The sequence below is a fragment of the Octopus bimaculoides genome, chromosome 27 (assembly GCF_046866305.1).
Source record: "Octopus bimaculoides isolate indiv1 chromosome 27, ASM4686630v1, whole genome shotgun sequence".
Lineage (NCBI taxonomy): Eukaryota > Metazoa > Mollusca > Cephalopoda > Octopoda > Octopodidae > Octopus > Octopus bimaculoides.
Genome location: NC_142954.1, coordinates 15,797,884 through 15,814,525, shown reverse-complemented (window position 1 = coordinate 15,814,525; position 16,642 = coordinate 15,797,884). Strand labels below are relative to the sequence as shown.

At 36.7% G+C, this 16,642-nt stretch overlaps 1 protein-coding gene across 1 annotated transcript in view; it reads right to left on the bottom strand.

Annotated features, from left to right (window-relative positions):
* Positions 1-12,611: 12,611 nt before the first annotated feature.
* The window catches only part of LOC106868561 (general transcription and DNA repair factor IIH helicase subunit XPD), a 45,475-nt gene continuing 41,444 nt past the window's right edge, over positions 12,612-16,642 (bottom strand). Inside the window, exons 23-25 of the mRNA XM_089343198.1 lie at positions 16,402-16,545; positions 14,086-14,229; positions 12,612-13,025 (exon numbers count right to left, since the gene is read on the bottom strand). Of these exons, the coding sequence (XP_089199324.1) occupies positions 12,933-13,025; positions 14,086-14,229; positions 16,402-16,545 (381 nt within the window). The 3' untranslated portion in view covers positions 12,612-12,932. The remainder of the gene's footprint in view (positions 13,026-14,085; positions 14,230-16,401; positions 16,546-16,642) is intronic.

The following is a 16,642-nucleotide window of genomic DNA, read 5'->3' as shown; positions in this document are numbered from 1 at the left end:
GGATTAATAAATCCAGGCAGATATCTAGAAAGCATTTGGCGTTAAGCAAATTTGTTTAACTGTATCAAACAATCAAATACCAATAAATTCAAATAGAACTAACATCCAAAGTAACTCTTTGTGTATATACTTGTTGTACCTCCCTACTAAATCACTTTTGATACCAACTGTTGTAGATTAACCAGTAGACACACACACATATACACACACACACACACTCTCCCCCAGAATCAGCCAGACTTTGTTTCTATGGTTTAGCTAGTTACCATCATAGTTTTAGAAAATGCTGCGTTCAATACAGCTTCTGCTTACTGTAACCATCATAGCTATTTTTACAGTTACCATATTTGATGGCATAACAAACACACAGAGGTATTAGATGCACCCAACATCACAATTTCAGCAGCGCTTGTTCAGGAAATTAATTTAAAAAAAAGGCTTTTAGTGCTTATAGGGTCCAGGGTGAATTTTTTCTTTTTTTGGGGTGGGTGGGAAAAAAAACATGTCTTGTATGCCATCAAATAGGTTTGTTAGTACGGCTACTATTACAGCTAATTAGTATTGTAATAAGTTAGTGCCACTACAACTAGTGTAGCCACCAGGTCCCAGGGTATGGGTGAAGTAGCAGAGCAGTGGAATTGAAATGTTTTGTCGAATGTCGTTTCGTTCATTTGTTGCTGTTGTCGTTTTTGATTTTACCCTGTCCACCTCCATGCCCCACCCCTGCTGTCGTGGGTAGGGTCAACATCTGTTTATCTTTCCATCCCCCTCACCCCACCTGAATGGGATAAGGGTGGTTGGTTTGTTAATTAATTAAAATGACAACGATGACCTTAACTGCCTCTCTTCTCCCTCACTCCCAATCTCGCAGCTTATTTGACTTCACCTGCTTATCTTACAAAAGTATTTGATTACGTCCAATCAATCAATCAATCAATATATGTGTGTGTATATATATATATATATATATATATTGTTAGTAGCTCTACTATTGAATACTAATTAGAAAAGTAAGACTATTGTTGCTATTAGTTCTTAAATGGCTCTGCAAGTCCAATTAGCAGAATCAGTTTCGATTGATCCTATGTGTTCCAGGTTGAAATCCCATTGTAAAGAGCTCCCCGAAACTTTCCCATTTCATTCTTCCTGGGGAAGGGCTTTGGGAGAGGGACCGATAAAATAAAGCTCCAGTTTAGTGCTGGGTGGGTTGTTGAGGGGCGGGAGTCTATTTAATCGGAAACAACCCTCCCCCAACTTTGAGGCCTTGTGCCTGTGTCACAAATCAATTTTACGTGATTTCAAATCCTGCCGAGGTGGACTTGACCTGTCTTATTTCCCTCCAGTGGGGTTGGTTTATAAAGTTCATACTTGTTATGATTAATGAGATTAAATATACCCCCTCCTCTCACCTTCTACCTTAGATATACATTATTATTATTATTATTATTTACATTCTCAGTTCAGATTCCACCAAGGCTGACTTTATCATCCTTTCATTTCAGGGTTAATGAAATAAGTACCAGTGATAAACTGTGGTCGATGAAATCGGCTAGTCCCCTCCCCCAGAATTTCAGGCTTTGTGCCTATAATAGAAAGGATTATTATTATTATTCTTAGGGTAGTGGATTGGCAAAATCCTTACTGTTGGTATTTGTTGCATCCCTTGGCCTTCTGAGTTCAAATTCTACCAGCATTGGTTTTGTCATTCATCCTTCCAGGAGCTGTTAAAGTACCAGTCAAATACTGGGGTCCGTGTTACCAACTAGCACCCCCCTCCTCCAAAATGTCTGACCTTGTGTCAGTGTTAGCAATGATTATTGTGTGGGGGTGGGGATTGAAGAATCTAGTGTTGGACAAAATACCTTGTGGTATTTTGTTACATCTCTATCCCGAGTTCAAATCCCACTGAGGTCAGCTTTGTCATTTATCCTTTGAGGGTCAATGAAATATAGTACCTCTCAAGTATTGGGTGGTAGTGCTGCACGAAAAAATACCTAGTGGTATTGGGATCCAAATCCTGCTGAGTACCAGTTATATATTGGTGGTGGTGGTGGTGATTGAATTGATTGCACCACTCCTGCTGCTACGTTTCTAGTTCTTTACAAATTCATTGATTTCCGCTTAAGTTATCTTTGTTTCCTTGATAAATTGCCCCAACTTGCCAGAATCGAGTTTTAAATATGTCACCCCCCCCCCCCAATTCTGCCCTCACCCTGCAAACACACACACACACACATATGCACGTGCACCGAAACCAAACACCAATGGTAGAGCTTCTGTCACCGTTCCAAACCAATCACTACACCTCTACCAAGGTGTTTAACGAGACTTGCAATCCTTATAAAGGCTTTTGTTCCTTCTCTCTTCTATATCCTGTAAAAGGTACTTATGTGCTGGTGGTGCCATCTGGGGGTGGAAGTGAGGTGACAGCGTGACCTCCCCTAGCTCTACTATTTTGTCAAAATATATGAAAACAAGGAAGGATTTTATAAGATTAAAGAACTTTAAGCCCAGAAAAGCAGCCAATTTAAAGCTATTTTAGGCACAAGGATGAGATAAAGTATTTTAGTTCACCAATTCCTACAGGGGTTTGTTCTTCTTCATGTCCTCTCTTGATGTTAGAGGCGAAGGTCAGTGAAAAATAACCCCTCCCTACCAAAAGTTCTCTAGCCGATGTAATGGATAATATTCCTTTGGCATTTGGGTCAGCGTCTTTGTTTGATATCTTTTATTACTAGTTGTCTCTTTGCCAACCAATTTGTTATTTTATATATATATATATATATATATATATATATATATATATATCAAAGCTGATTGAGAATAGAATCTGCTAAGTCTTTTACTTTCTGCTGAGCAAGAAAGTTTTTTTTCTTATAACAATTCAATGTTTGTTACTTGTTGGTGTTTGTTATATACATTTCATTATCTATACATATATATAAAACATTAATATTATATGATTATATATGTGTAATATATATATATATTTATAAAGTATGTATATTATGTATACATATTCATGTTATATATTGTTTTATATATATATTTATATAAAATATGTATGCATGTATTTTATATATATTTGTCTATTTTGTATATATGTATCGTACATATATATTTATATCATATAATGCATATTGTATGTATGTATACATATGTAATATGTGTATATACGTATATTCAATTTAGAAAAGGAAGATGAAAAACGGATCCTTTCTGATGAATCCCAGATCCCTTTTAGCTTTTATGCCTTTCATCTTTCTAAGGCCAATACAGCACGAAAAAGCCAGTGTTTGGGGACGGACGTTGATATAATTGATCAACCATTTTTTACCCACCTCCCCTTACAACAATAATAATAATACTAATAATAATAATAGTAGTAGTAGTAATAACATGCTGTGTGTTTAAAACACTCGTTACGTATACAACATCTGCATTGGTAACACACATTAATATGATATATGTATGTTATACAGTATAACTGGTGAGCTCAACATGTTAGGGACGTGGGTTAAAGTTGGTACTAAGGAGGGCAATATAGAGGTTTCAATAGGACTGCTTTTTCTGTAGAAGAGGTCCATCTCCCGGATGAAAGTTGCTTCACTTCATTCTATGGCTGCTAATTAATTAAACCCCCTTCGACACCTGATTCCAAGTTCAATAATCAGCATTTCTCGAATTTCAATTATTTGTTATTATTGTTAATGTTTAGTGGTATTTCTTCCAGTTCTTTACATTCTGAGTTCAAATCCTGCCAAGGTCAACTTTGCCAAGTATTGTGGTTGGTGTAATCGACTAACCTCCATCCCCCCTAAAAATTGCTGACTTTGTGCCAAAATTTGAAACAGTTAATAATTTTATTTTCATGTCTTGGCAATAAACATAACCATTAAATTTATAATTCTCTTTTGTACTGTTCCATTTCTGGCCCTTAAACTTTAAAACTTATCTACTTTTTTTTTTATAATTTAAAGCCAAATTTATATTCAGTTGCATTCAATATAGTGGTTCGATGGCATAATTGGTAGAGCATCAGGCAAAAATATTGTGTCATTTAGTTACGTTCATTTACATTCAAGTGGTGTTCAAATCCAATCCTCACCTGCATCCTTGGTCATTTGTTTTTTTCCTCTCCTTTCTCCTTGAGGGTCTGAGTAGGGGGTGGCTTGACATTGATATATTTGGTTAAAACCCTTTAAAGGTAATGATCCCCAACATCACTGGCTACAAACAATGGCTAAAATTAGGGAAAGAATGAGTATAAAGAAAGAAAAAAGGGCTAGTACACAGTCAACTATACATACACACACACATATGTGTGTGCATGCTTGGCCCCTATGTGAGTGGTTATTGAAAACTTGCCATAAGTTTTATTCCCCTCAGTAAAAACTAACCTGCGCCTATATTTGAATATTCTTGCTATGGCCTCCAGCATTGATTCAACCTTGCACCCACCCCGCCATACACAGCAGTGAATTTATAATTAACAACAAAAAAAAAATAAAAATATGGCCCTCCCTCCCAAATATAAAATTTGGAATCTATTAAAGCACTGTCTGCACTCACTCACATTTGGCCCCATCCCTGTCTCCCACCCAAAGGGATAAATTTTGTTTTTTAATTGTTCATCTGTTCTTCCAGTTTTCCCAAATAAAGGGCAGGGCTTTGATTGCTTGAATTCCCATTCACCTCTTCCTCCACCCCTTAGTTGCTTCACCTCTGCGTATGTTGGGGTACCACTCTTAAACAAATAGGAAAGGCTCACACCAACCTGGCCACCGACTCATTGCTCTCCAATCTTGGTCAGTTCTGCCATTAGTAGAATCGTTGGAGCATCAGACAAGTGGTATTCGTTTGGGCTGAGTTCAAACCCTCATTCCTCTAGGTGCGATTAAATAATGACCAATCAAGCAAGCAGCAGGCTGGGAGTCAATGTAGTTGACTGACCTTCCTCTTTAAAATTGCTGGCCTTGTGCTTAAATCGAAAACTTATCTGTTGGATGAACATGCTCGGCAGTATCTTCTCCAGCTCTTCACATTCTGGGTTCAAATCCTGCCAAGGCCAACTTTGCCTTTCATCCTTTTGGGGTTGATGAAATAAAGTACCAGTCATGTACTGGGGTCGATGTGATCAACTTGCCCCCTCCTCCCAAAATCACTGGGTGTGTGCCAAAATTAGGAAGCATTGTTATTCAAGGACAAACTTCACCCCCCCCCTCTCTAATTAGTTCCATGTTCAATTCTTGTTGGGTTGGTTCTTGGTTTTGTATTTTGTTTTTCCTCATTCCTCTGGAATCGTTAGAAATCTTTAGACATTCAACTGGAATCGGTTCTGCAAGACACATGCACACACTCACAGAATTTAGCTTTCTGTTGGAAAAAGCTCGCCCTCCCCATCAATGATTAAAAAAAAGCAAAATGAAATTTAAATTCTTTAGCACATTTTGACTGGAATGGGGGTTTAAAGAAAAGTGATTTAAAAGATTTTTTTCTAAGTTCCCTAGGAAATCTATGATAAACACATTTCTTTTTCATCTGTATGATAATAATGATGATGATGATGATAACGACGACGATGATGATGATAATTATAACATTGACAATAAATAAAACAAAAAAATAAAGTATTTTTTCATCGTATTTCCTAATTCATATCATCAAATTAAACTGAAGTCGTTAATCGTTTTCAGTTCTAATTTGTTTTAAATAATTAAAATTTAAGGAAAAAAAAAGAGAAAAACACAAGTCACAAAAAAAAAACAATAGAGGTAAATATAAATTTTATTTGTCTTTTTTTTTTGTATTTGTAAAGATGATGATGATGATGGAATAAAAACATACAGTGAAATTTATTTGAGAATTGTTTAATTTTTTTCTAATTAGTACTTGAAAAAAAAAAATCATTTTTTTATTATGATGTCATCAAAGATGGAGGCAAAATAGCGTCGGAAGAAGAAAAGAAAAAGTGCCTTGCTACATTCATTCTGGTTCTTGTATATTCTGAATTCAAAGTCTACCTGCTGTTGAAGTTACCTTTACCCTTCATCCTTCTAGGGTCGATTCAAATAAAGTACCAGTTAAATACTGGGGTCGCTGTCATCTACTTAAGCCTTCCCTCTCTTCCATTCCCCTCAAAACTTCAACCTTTCTGTCTAAATTAGAAACCATTACTATTATTATTATTATTATTATACTGATCAACTTTTTTCTTTCATTCTCTCTGCAGTTTGCAATCTCTTCTTGTAAATTCTCTTCTTCGATCTACGTATGATTACCATGTTCTTGTTTGTGTTATTGGTGGTAGTATTGAAGTTTCAGGTCAATCTTCCGGCCATGGCCAACCAACCTGTTCAACCCTCGCTTCCATCTTTTATGTACGTGGACCCATAGACCATGTCCTTTGCTTTCAGTAGTGAGAATTAACCCCATATAGGAAGCCACAGGGCCTCGTTACCAGAATTACTGAACGCAATGAAACCCCTTAAATGGAAACAGCCTCTAATATTTAATTCTGTGTTGCACAGATTGGACCTTGGGGTAGATACGAAGACTGATAGGGGTGGAGAAAGATCAGTAGTGAAATCCCAGGTATGAATAATACATTTGAATGTCCTCTTTTGGTAAGCGCTTTTCCTTCTCCAATTCAGAGAGGCTCAGAAGCTGGAAGAACTAACAATGGTTTCTGTTGCATTTGAAAAGTTGTAACTTGGAGGATAGAAATGTAGAGAGGGCTGATGTTACTTTGATATGGTATAACCTCATATCCTTGTCATTGCAAATTAATTTCATTGAATTTTGTGAATATATCTGCCATATAAGCAATGTCATGCTTGAGGTTTCTTGGTTCATCACAACAGAATAAGAGTCTCTGCAAGAATTTGACAACTTCTTTTAAAAGTGAATAGAAACTCTCAGCCAGTTTCCCTCTGACAGCCATTGAACTTCTGTGTATAACAACAGAAGAGCAAATGTCTCCATTCTTCTCAGTGCAGAACCATTGAAACGGTGGGGAATTACTCTTTTACTTGTTTCAGTCATTTGACTGTGGCCATGCTGGAGCGCCGCCTTTAGTCGAGCAAATTGACCCCAGGACTTAGTCTTTGTAAGCCTAGTACATATTCTATCAGTCACTTAGGCCGAACCGCTAAGTTACGGGGACGTAAACACACCAGAATCGGTTGTCAAGCGATGTTGGGGGGACAAACACAGATACACAAACATATACACACTCATACATATATACAATGAGCTTCTTTCAGTTTCCGTCTACCAAATCCACTCACAAGGCTTTGGTCGGCCCGAGGCTATAGTAAAAGACACTTGCCCAAGGTGCCACGCAGTGGGACTGAACCCAGAACCATGTGGTTGGTAAGCAAGCTACTTACCACACAGCCACTCCTGTGCCTCAATTGTGAACCTTTGATTTTATTCAGCTGCTGCAATAACAAAGCTCAGCAATTTGCTATGTCTACCACCGGTTATTTGCAACCAGACGTTGCCTGTGGATTCCACAGAGCACTGGAAACACATGAGATATAACAGTTGTTGATAAAAGGATGAAGCTGTGTTCCATTTACTGCTCAAACATGAAATACTGACCCCTCTTTTGTATCTGTTTCTAGTTGTCTTACAACTAATATTGGGTTGTCCGGAAAGTTTGTGCCGATTTATAGTAGCTTGCCTTCCGACTTATTTGCCATGAAACCACCTCAATTCTGGGAAGAGGGTATTTTCAAGCTAAAGGAAAGATGGAGATGCACTGGGCAACAAAATGGTTCGTATTTGGTTGATTAAAAATGTAATGGCAAGTATTTATTGACCTTTTCCTTTCCTTTAAAAATCGGCACAAACTTTCCAGACAACCCAATGTTAATCTTTTACAAAACAAACATAAACAAGAAACATACTGTTAGGTGAATTCTTTTTGCTAAGCAATAAAACTAAATTGTTCTAAGTATGTTGCACAATATGTTTTCAATGTTATAAGTGTTCCACATTTTAATTTTCATGATTAAAATCTTGTTTAAATAAAATGTAATTTTGATTTATGCATGGGCTGTATGGTAAGAAGCTTGCTTCCTAACCACATGGCACCTTGGGCAAGTGTCTTCTATAACCTTGGGCCAACCAAAGCCTTGTGAGTGGATTTGGTAGACAGAAACTGAAAGGTGGTGAGCTGGGAGAAACATTAGCACACTGGGCGAAATGCTTAGCGGTATTTCATCTGACATTACATTCTGAGTTCAAGATCCACCGAGGTTGACTTTGCCTTTCATCCTTTCAGGGTCGATAAATTAAGTACCAGTTACGCACTGGGTCGATGTAATCTACTTAATCCCTTTGTTTGTCCCCTCTATGTTTAGCCCCTTGTGAGCAATACAGAAATAAGAAACTGAAAGCCCATCGTATATATATATATATATATATATTTTCATGTACGTGTGTCTTTGTTGCCATCGCTTGACAACCAATGTTGGTGTGTTAATGTCCTGGTAACTTAGCAGTTCAGCAAAAGAGACCGATAGAATAAGTACCAGGCTTGCAAAGAATAAGTCATGGGGTCGATTTCTTTGACTAAAACCTTTCAAGGTGGTGCTCCAGCATGGCTGAAGTCAAATGACTGAAACATGTAAAAGAGTATATAAATAGAAAGTGGTGGCTTTTGTTCTAAAGATACAATGAGGGGATGGGGCAAGGGATGAAAAAACAAAATGCAAGGACTAAAAAGCTTTAAAAAAAGTCTTATGGCGAGTGTTTTGAAATGTGGACCCTCAACCAAAAGGGGGGGGGGGCAATTTATGTAAGAGTTATTCTGAAAGTCTGACAAATATATAATTGAATGTCCTCAACACCACCTCCATCAGGTCCTGTCAGAATTGACCATTATTACACTTTCTGGTCAGATTCCCAAAGGCCTCTGTCTTTGACTATGGATATAATTCAATTATCTCATTACATGTAGGGATACTGTGTTTCATTATAAAGCATTTAATATACTTTGTAGACTTGGTAGTGTATTACTATTGCATAAGTCAGTACTGTGTCCTACTGTGTTAGCAGTGCAATTAAATCGCTTTTTAAGGTTAGTTGTCAGGAATTGGTGGCCGTGTGGCAAGAAGCTTGCTTTCCAACCACATGGTTCCAAGTTCAATTCCACTGAGTGGCACCTTTGGCAAGTGTCTTGTACTATAACCCCAAGCCAACCAAAGCCTTGAGAGTGGATCTGGTAGATGGAAACTGAAAGGTTTATTGTATATATATACAGTGGGGGGAAATAAATATTCGTACATGTCAAAATTCTTTATATATTTAATTTCTAATTAACATAAATGGAATATACCAATATTATATTTGCATACACATGCATAAACTAAGAATATGCAAAAGAAACTAATAAATTATAGTAACTAATGAATTTATATACAATTATAAATATTTTGGGGTGAAAAAAGTATTCGTACAGCACATAAATATCTGATAATTCGAATTTAATATCTTCGTAGCATAACCATTATTCAGTTCCACTTCCAACAATCTCTTCTTTTAGTTCTTAATCAATGATTTGCATGTTTCTTTAGGAATTTTTTCTTATTCTTCTTGACAAATTTTCTTCAAATCTGGAATGCACATTGGGGCTCTTGAATGAATTTTAATTTTCAAAATACGCCACAAGTTTTCAATGGGGTTCAAATCAGGTGACTGGCTTAGCCATTCTAATAATTTTATATTGTGATTGACAATCCATTTTTTGGTAGACTTCCCCACGTGCTTAGGGTCGTTATCCTGTTGTAAAACCCGCCCTTCACAAAGCTGGAGCTTTTCTATAGAGTCCCATAAATTATTGTTCAAGATATTTTGGTACATCTCTGCATTCATTCTACCATGTATTACATGTAAATGGCCAGTGCCATTTGCAGAGAAACACCCCCAACACCATTATGTTACCACCTCCAAACTTTAGAGTAGGAATTGTGTTTTTCAGTGAATAGGTGGTACCATCTTTCCTCCAAACATGGCTACACGAATTTCGTCCAAACAATTCAATTTTTGATTCGTTTTGTCCATAGAACATTTTCCCAGAATGTATCAGATTTATCTTTATGTTCATAAACAAATTTTAAACGGGCATCTCTTTGCCTTTTAGTTAACAGGAGTTTTTCTAGGAAAGCGTGACTTCAGTTCATTCCTATGAAGTTCATTGCTGATGGTTCGTAGTGTAATACCAGTCCCTGAAGCTAACAAATCTTCTTGCAACTCCTTTCTGGTGATCATTGCGTTTTTTTCGATTCTTTGCTTCATTTTTCTTAAAGATCTAGGGGAAATCTTGCGTTGTGCACTGGATCTTATTCTATTTTCAAGTTTCCGATGTTTTATATCTTTCAATAAATGAAGATATGGAATACAAAGGGTCTCTGATATTTTCCTGTAACTTTTACCTGCTTTCCACTGTTCAATGATTAAGTTTTTCACTGAATTTGTGAGTTCTGTACTTTTTGCCATTATTACGACACTACTTTATGTTGTCTCAGTGCTGAATGAAGAAGCTAGCTTTTTGACACTTAAAAATGACTACTGATAAGATTATTGGAACAAACGAGAAAGTTCTAGAAAAAGAAATTATTTGAACAGTATTTTGTGGCATAGAAACTCAAATTTATTCTGTACGAATACTTTTTTCACCCCTAAATATTTATATTTGTATATAAATTCATTAGTTACTATAATTTATTAGTTTCTTTTGCATATTCTTAGTTTATGCATGTCTATGCAAATATAGTATTGGTATATCCCATTTGTGTTCATTAGAAATTAAATAAATAAATAATTTTGACATGTACGAATATTTATTCTCCCCCCACGGTATGTGTATATATATATATATATATATATATATATGTGTGTATGTGTGTTGAAATGCTGTTTCTGCTATACAAGTATTTGAGCCAAGGTCATCAATCTGCAAATTCTTCATAGTGCCATTTCCATCTTCAATGACATTTTTGTTTACGTTAGATGTATTTGGATACAAAATGTAACAAATTGATGCTGGCTATAATTTCTATAGAAAATCTGTAAAAATAACCTTAAAAAGTTATCTCATTTTTGCCATCCCTATATCTTCTGTTCATTGGCTTGGCAAGAAGAATCCATCTTGCAATTCTTTCCTAAGACATTCTATTCACATGTCCATAATACTGCACTTCTGCCCACCCATCCACCATTCTGCCTGTTCATCTGTCTGCCCACCATCTCTGGTAGAGTTGTAGAGGTAAGAGTCCTCAACACCATCTCCATAGGTTCCTATCAGGAGCAACCATCACTACACTTTCCAGATGTGTTCCCAAGCGTGATCAACTGAGACTATGGACATTATCCACTCATCTCATCCTTGGTCTACCCCTAGGTCTCTTGACGGTTGGCTCAGCTTGAAGAATCTGTCTTGCCATACTTCCCTCTGACATTCTCATCCACAGGTCCATGGTACCAGTGCTGTCATCTCTCAACAGTTTCTGGTAATGACCCTTGGTCCATTATTGTTTTAAATGGCACTATGAAGAATTTGCAGACTGACGACCTGGGCTCAAATACTTGTATAGCAGAAACAACATTTCAAAACACACACACACACACACACACTCAGCTGTGACCAGACCCCTTTCTTGGAGTCAACCCTCACCTGTTTCCAAGCAAAGTAATATTCCACATGGCCAGACTACAAATGGACATCACTTTTATTTTTATGGTGGTGGCACTCCTTTACAACTACAATGTCCAGACAAACGGACATAAACACCTGCATGCACACATACACACAGTGTCTGTCCATAAATTACCTTTGAAATTTGAAAAGTTTTGAAAAAATGAAAAATAAAAATAAGGGTTCGTTTGACATCCATACGTAACTGGATGTCTTAGGAATGAGAAACCAGGTTCGAAATTTCCCCAAGACATCTGATAAAGGCTGGAGGGTATATTAGCCAAATGTTGTGTTAACAATAAAAAAAAAAAAAAAAGACAAGAGTCAACTCCACACCGGTACCTTAGTCCTCTTTAACCCTTTAGCACTCAGATTATTCAATCAATTAAATTACTTATTTATTTCACTGCTTGGAATTAATCCTGCATTAACTTGTAACTTTGAAATTTCAGTGATGTGATTCTTTATCTTTGGAATGACATTGTAAGCTAGGTGTGAGAGGCCGGATCTGGTTGGTTTGAATGAAAAACAAGTAGAATATTTGGGCCTGATATGGTTGGTCTAACCCTTTAGCATTCAGATTACCCTGTCAAATGTAATGCTTATCTATTCACATAGTTTTGAATTAATCATGGATTATCTCACAGCTTTAAGATTTCGATGATGTGATTATCTTTAGGATGACATTGTAAGATAGGTACGAGAGGCCAGATCTGGATGGTTTGAACATAAAACAGGTAGAATATTTGGGCTGGGTGGGGCTGGTTTAAATGCTTAAGGGCAAAAGCTGGAGATTGACTTCTGGTTTGAATGCCAACTGCAGAGCCAGAACAAACACTGCATTGTATTTGATGCTCTACCGACTCACTGCCTAAATTCTGAAGTAAAAGAAATAGTAACAAATATATATGGAATGAGAATATATTTATTTTTTTTTTAAAAAAGTTGATATCCCTGAGGAATTCTAGCTGTGGACTTTGTTGTTGTATATTTACAAAAAAGTCTTGTGTGACATACAGACAGACAGTCTCTAGACTCCGAACAAGACCTGACAATATCGATATGCAAAAGTATTGCAAATATATGGTCTGTTCTGCAACGACATGATATCCTTGTTGTGTCTCCTTCACAATCCCTCCTTTCCATAAAGTGACTGTGACTGTAAACCAACTCATTCCCAAATGGTATTGGAGGCTGGTGGCATCAGTTGTTAAAGCAGGCACCTCTTTTACACGTATTGAGTACACTGTTCCAGTTTTGACTGCATCTCTTCTGCTTCCAGCTGTTCCAGCGTCAGCAAAGACAAACCAAGCTGATCTTCCTGAAAAACAATGGTAACAACATATGTTAATAGAAAAGCCAGAAATTGCTTCTACAATTATTTTAAGAAGAGGGGGAGAGGCAAGAGGGTAGAAAGATGTGGGAGAGAAGAGAAAGGACGGAAGGGAGAGAGAATAACAAAACAAGACAAGAGGCAGAAGGTAGGAGAGAAGAGAGAGAAAAGTGGGAGGGAGAGAAGAGAGAGGATAAGTAAGAGGAATAGAGAAAGAGGAGAAAAAGAAGGAAGTGAGAGAGAGAGAGAACTTTATGTTATCTTGCTTGGAAACGGTAGTGGGATCCAGCTGTAGAAAATCCACCTCTACCAATTCTATCTCTCCCATGCAGGCAAGAAGAAGTGACTGTTATGATGATGAGAGTTTAAATAAAGCACCAGTAAAGTCCTGGGGGTTGATGTTGATGTGTTAATTTTAGGCATCCTAGAAGGTTGACAGGCAAATACTGACCATGTCGAGATTTGAACTTAAAACTTAAAGGACATTACCAAAGTATCAGTCCCAAACAGGTGATAATGGGTCTCTACATTTTGGACAATCTCACCTTGTCTTTAATTAGCTATTTTTGAATATTAAATCTAATATTCAAAATAAATAATAGGTAAGAAACCAGTAAATTCATTGGATATCATCATCCCTTAACGAGGCTTATTTAACCTCTAATTGAAATACCATGGGAAGTTGTTGCCCTGCATCACGAGTTTTTGGTTTACGAGTGGTCTCCGGGAACAGGTTTGTATATCGAGGCATCACCCCATGTATGTATATTTGAACTCAGAACATAATATATACTTATATATATATATATATATGTGTGTGTGTGTGTGTGTCAGTACATATAAAAGCACTCACTACACTCTCGGAGTGGTTGGCGTTAGGAAGCTGTAGAAACTCTGCCAGATCAGATTGGAACCTGGTGCAGCAATCTAGTTTGCCAGTCTTCAGTCAAATCGTCCAACCCATGCTAGCATGGAAAGCGGACATTAAACGATGATGATGGTGGAGGAGGTTGAATTTAGAACTGAATTTAGAATCTGAAAGTTTTACCTTACTGAAAGGTTGAGCCATTTGTCTAAGGAACCACTTCGATACTTGGACAGCTTCATCGGTGGAGAGGTTACAGAAACTGTCCTTCAAATGTTCTTGAATCCACAGAGGAAGCTTACTTTTCTTGTCTGCTCGAGAATAACGCTAAACAGCAAATAGAAGGTGTAAAACAATTACAGAATATATATATATAAGAAAAAAAAAAAAGAAAACAGATAAATCAATAAATAAATAATAACATATTTATTAATTACAAAAATAGACAATCTCTGACAGATGTTTCAATTCAGACTTTAAAATTAATTAAAATAATAAAATCTTTATAAGGTACTTTAAATCATTATAAAATACTTTATGATTTAATTATTTTAATTAATTTTTAAAGTCTGAATGGAAGCAGCTGTCAGAGATTATGTCTATTTTTGTAATTAATAAATAGAATTATTTATTGATTTATCTCTATTTTCTTAAATAAATATAAACCTCGGTTTATTTAATTTCCTTATTTTTGAATATTAAATTTAATATTCAAAATAAATAATAGGTAAGAAACCAGTAAATTCATTGGATATTATTATCATCATCCCTTAATGAGGCTTATTTAACCTCTAATTGAAATATATATATATATATATATATATATATATATATATAATGTATCTGGTTGAAATGTACAAAAGACAGAGACAGGTAAGGGAGCAACAAACAAGGTGCATTAACTGAACGCTCAGGAAAAGTCTTTCATGTTTTGATCCTATGCTCTTCAGCAAAAAGGAATGAGATATTTATATATGTGTGTGTGTGTGTATATATGTGTGTGTGTATGTGTGTTCATATATATATATAGATACATATATATAACAGGGATAAAAATCCAAATTTACAGGTAAAAACTCAATTAAATACAATTTATCAAAAATTAAAATTAAGTTTCACAGTAGGTGCAGGAGTGGCTGTGTGGTAAGTAGCTTGCTTACCAACCGCATGGTTCTAGGTTCAGTCCCACTGCATGGCTCCTTGGGCAAGTGTCTTCTACTATAGCCTCGGGCCGACCAAAGCCTTGTGAGTGGATTTGGTAGATGGAAACTGAAAGAAGCCTGTCGTATGTATATATGTATGTGTTTGTCCCCCCAACATCGTTTGACAACCGATGCTGGTGTGTTTACGTCCCCGTCACTTAGCGGTTCGGCAAAAGAGACTCATAGAATAAGTGCTAGGCATCTAAAGAATAAGTCCTGGGGTCGATTTGATCGACTAAAGGCGGTGCTCCAGCATGGCCGCAGTCAAATGACTGAAACAAGTAAAAGAGAGAGTAAAGAGTATAAAATATATAAATATATACTTTAGAGAAAAGAACCAAAGTTCCTGAACTCATCCATGAAAATCCAGTCACATATAGAAAAATTTAATAAGTAAAAACACTAAAAAGAACTTTAATAAAATACAAAGTAATGATCATTAAAATATTATTTTAATGATTATTACAATTCTTTTTAGTGTTTTTACTTATTAAATTTTTCTGTATATGACTGTGGATGAGATCATGAACTTTGGTTCTTTTCTCTAAATTATCGTTGTTGTTTAACGTCCACTTTCCATGCTAGCATGGGTTCGACGATTTGACCGAGGACTGGTGAAACCAGATGGCTACACCACGCTCCAGTCTGATTTGGCAGAGTTTCTACAGCTGGATGCCCTTCCTAACGCCAACCACTCAGAGAGTGTAGTGAGTGCTTTTTACGTGCCACAGGCACGAAGGCCAGTCAGGCAGTACTGGCAACGGCTACGCTCAAAATGGTGTATTTTATGTGCCACCCGTACAAGAGCCAGTCCAGGGGCACTGGCAATGATCTCGCTCGAAAGTCCTTACACATGCCGCGGGCACAAGTGCCTTCACGATTTCGCTTTCCTCAATAAGTCTTCTTAAGCTGAGTTTCGTGTTCAATGAAGGAGACGACGTTGGCATGGGTGCCAGTCGCCGAACTTAACTCGATTTTGATTTCAACAGGTCTTCGCAAGTGGAGTTTAGTGTCCAATTTAACTTGATTTCGATTACGAGGGGTGCTGAAAAGTTCCTGGCTTTGGGTAAAAGGAAAATACAGGAGGATCAGTTAATTATGATTTTATTCAACATATTCCCCTCTCAGATTCACACTTATTACAGTGGTCCTTCAATTTTCCTAAGTCCTGTAAAAGAACTCAGATGGCTGGGCCTCCAACCATCCCTTAAAGCCAGGAACTTTTCTGTACCCTCTTGTACATTTACACATTAGGGAAGAAATAATTTGGAAAGATAAAAAACAAAAGCATATTTACTTTATCTCCAAAAACCATGATTCCATAATCTGTTTTACCACGAAGAACTCTCCCAACACACTGAGCTGCATGTCTCATGGCATCAAATGTTAAGAAGTCATTCTCGCGAATCTGGTAGTTGTCTCGGAGATATTCCAGTCGTGCCTGCAATAGTCAACCATTATTTCAACAAATCCAATTTAGATAAAGTTGGTCTTGTGTTCTTTAACACTTCAGCATTCCGATTATTTTGGATTTGAAT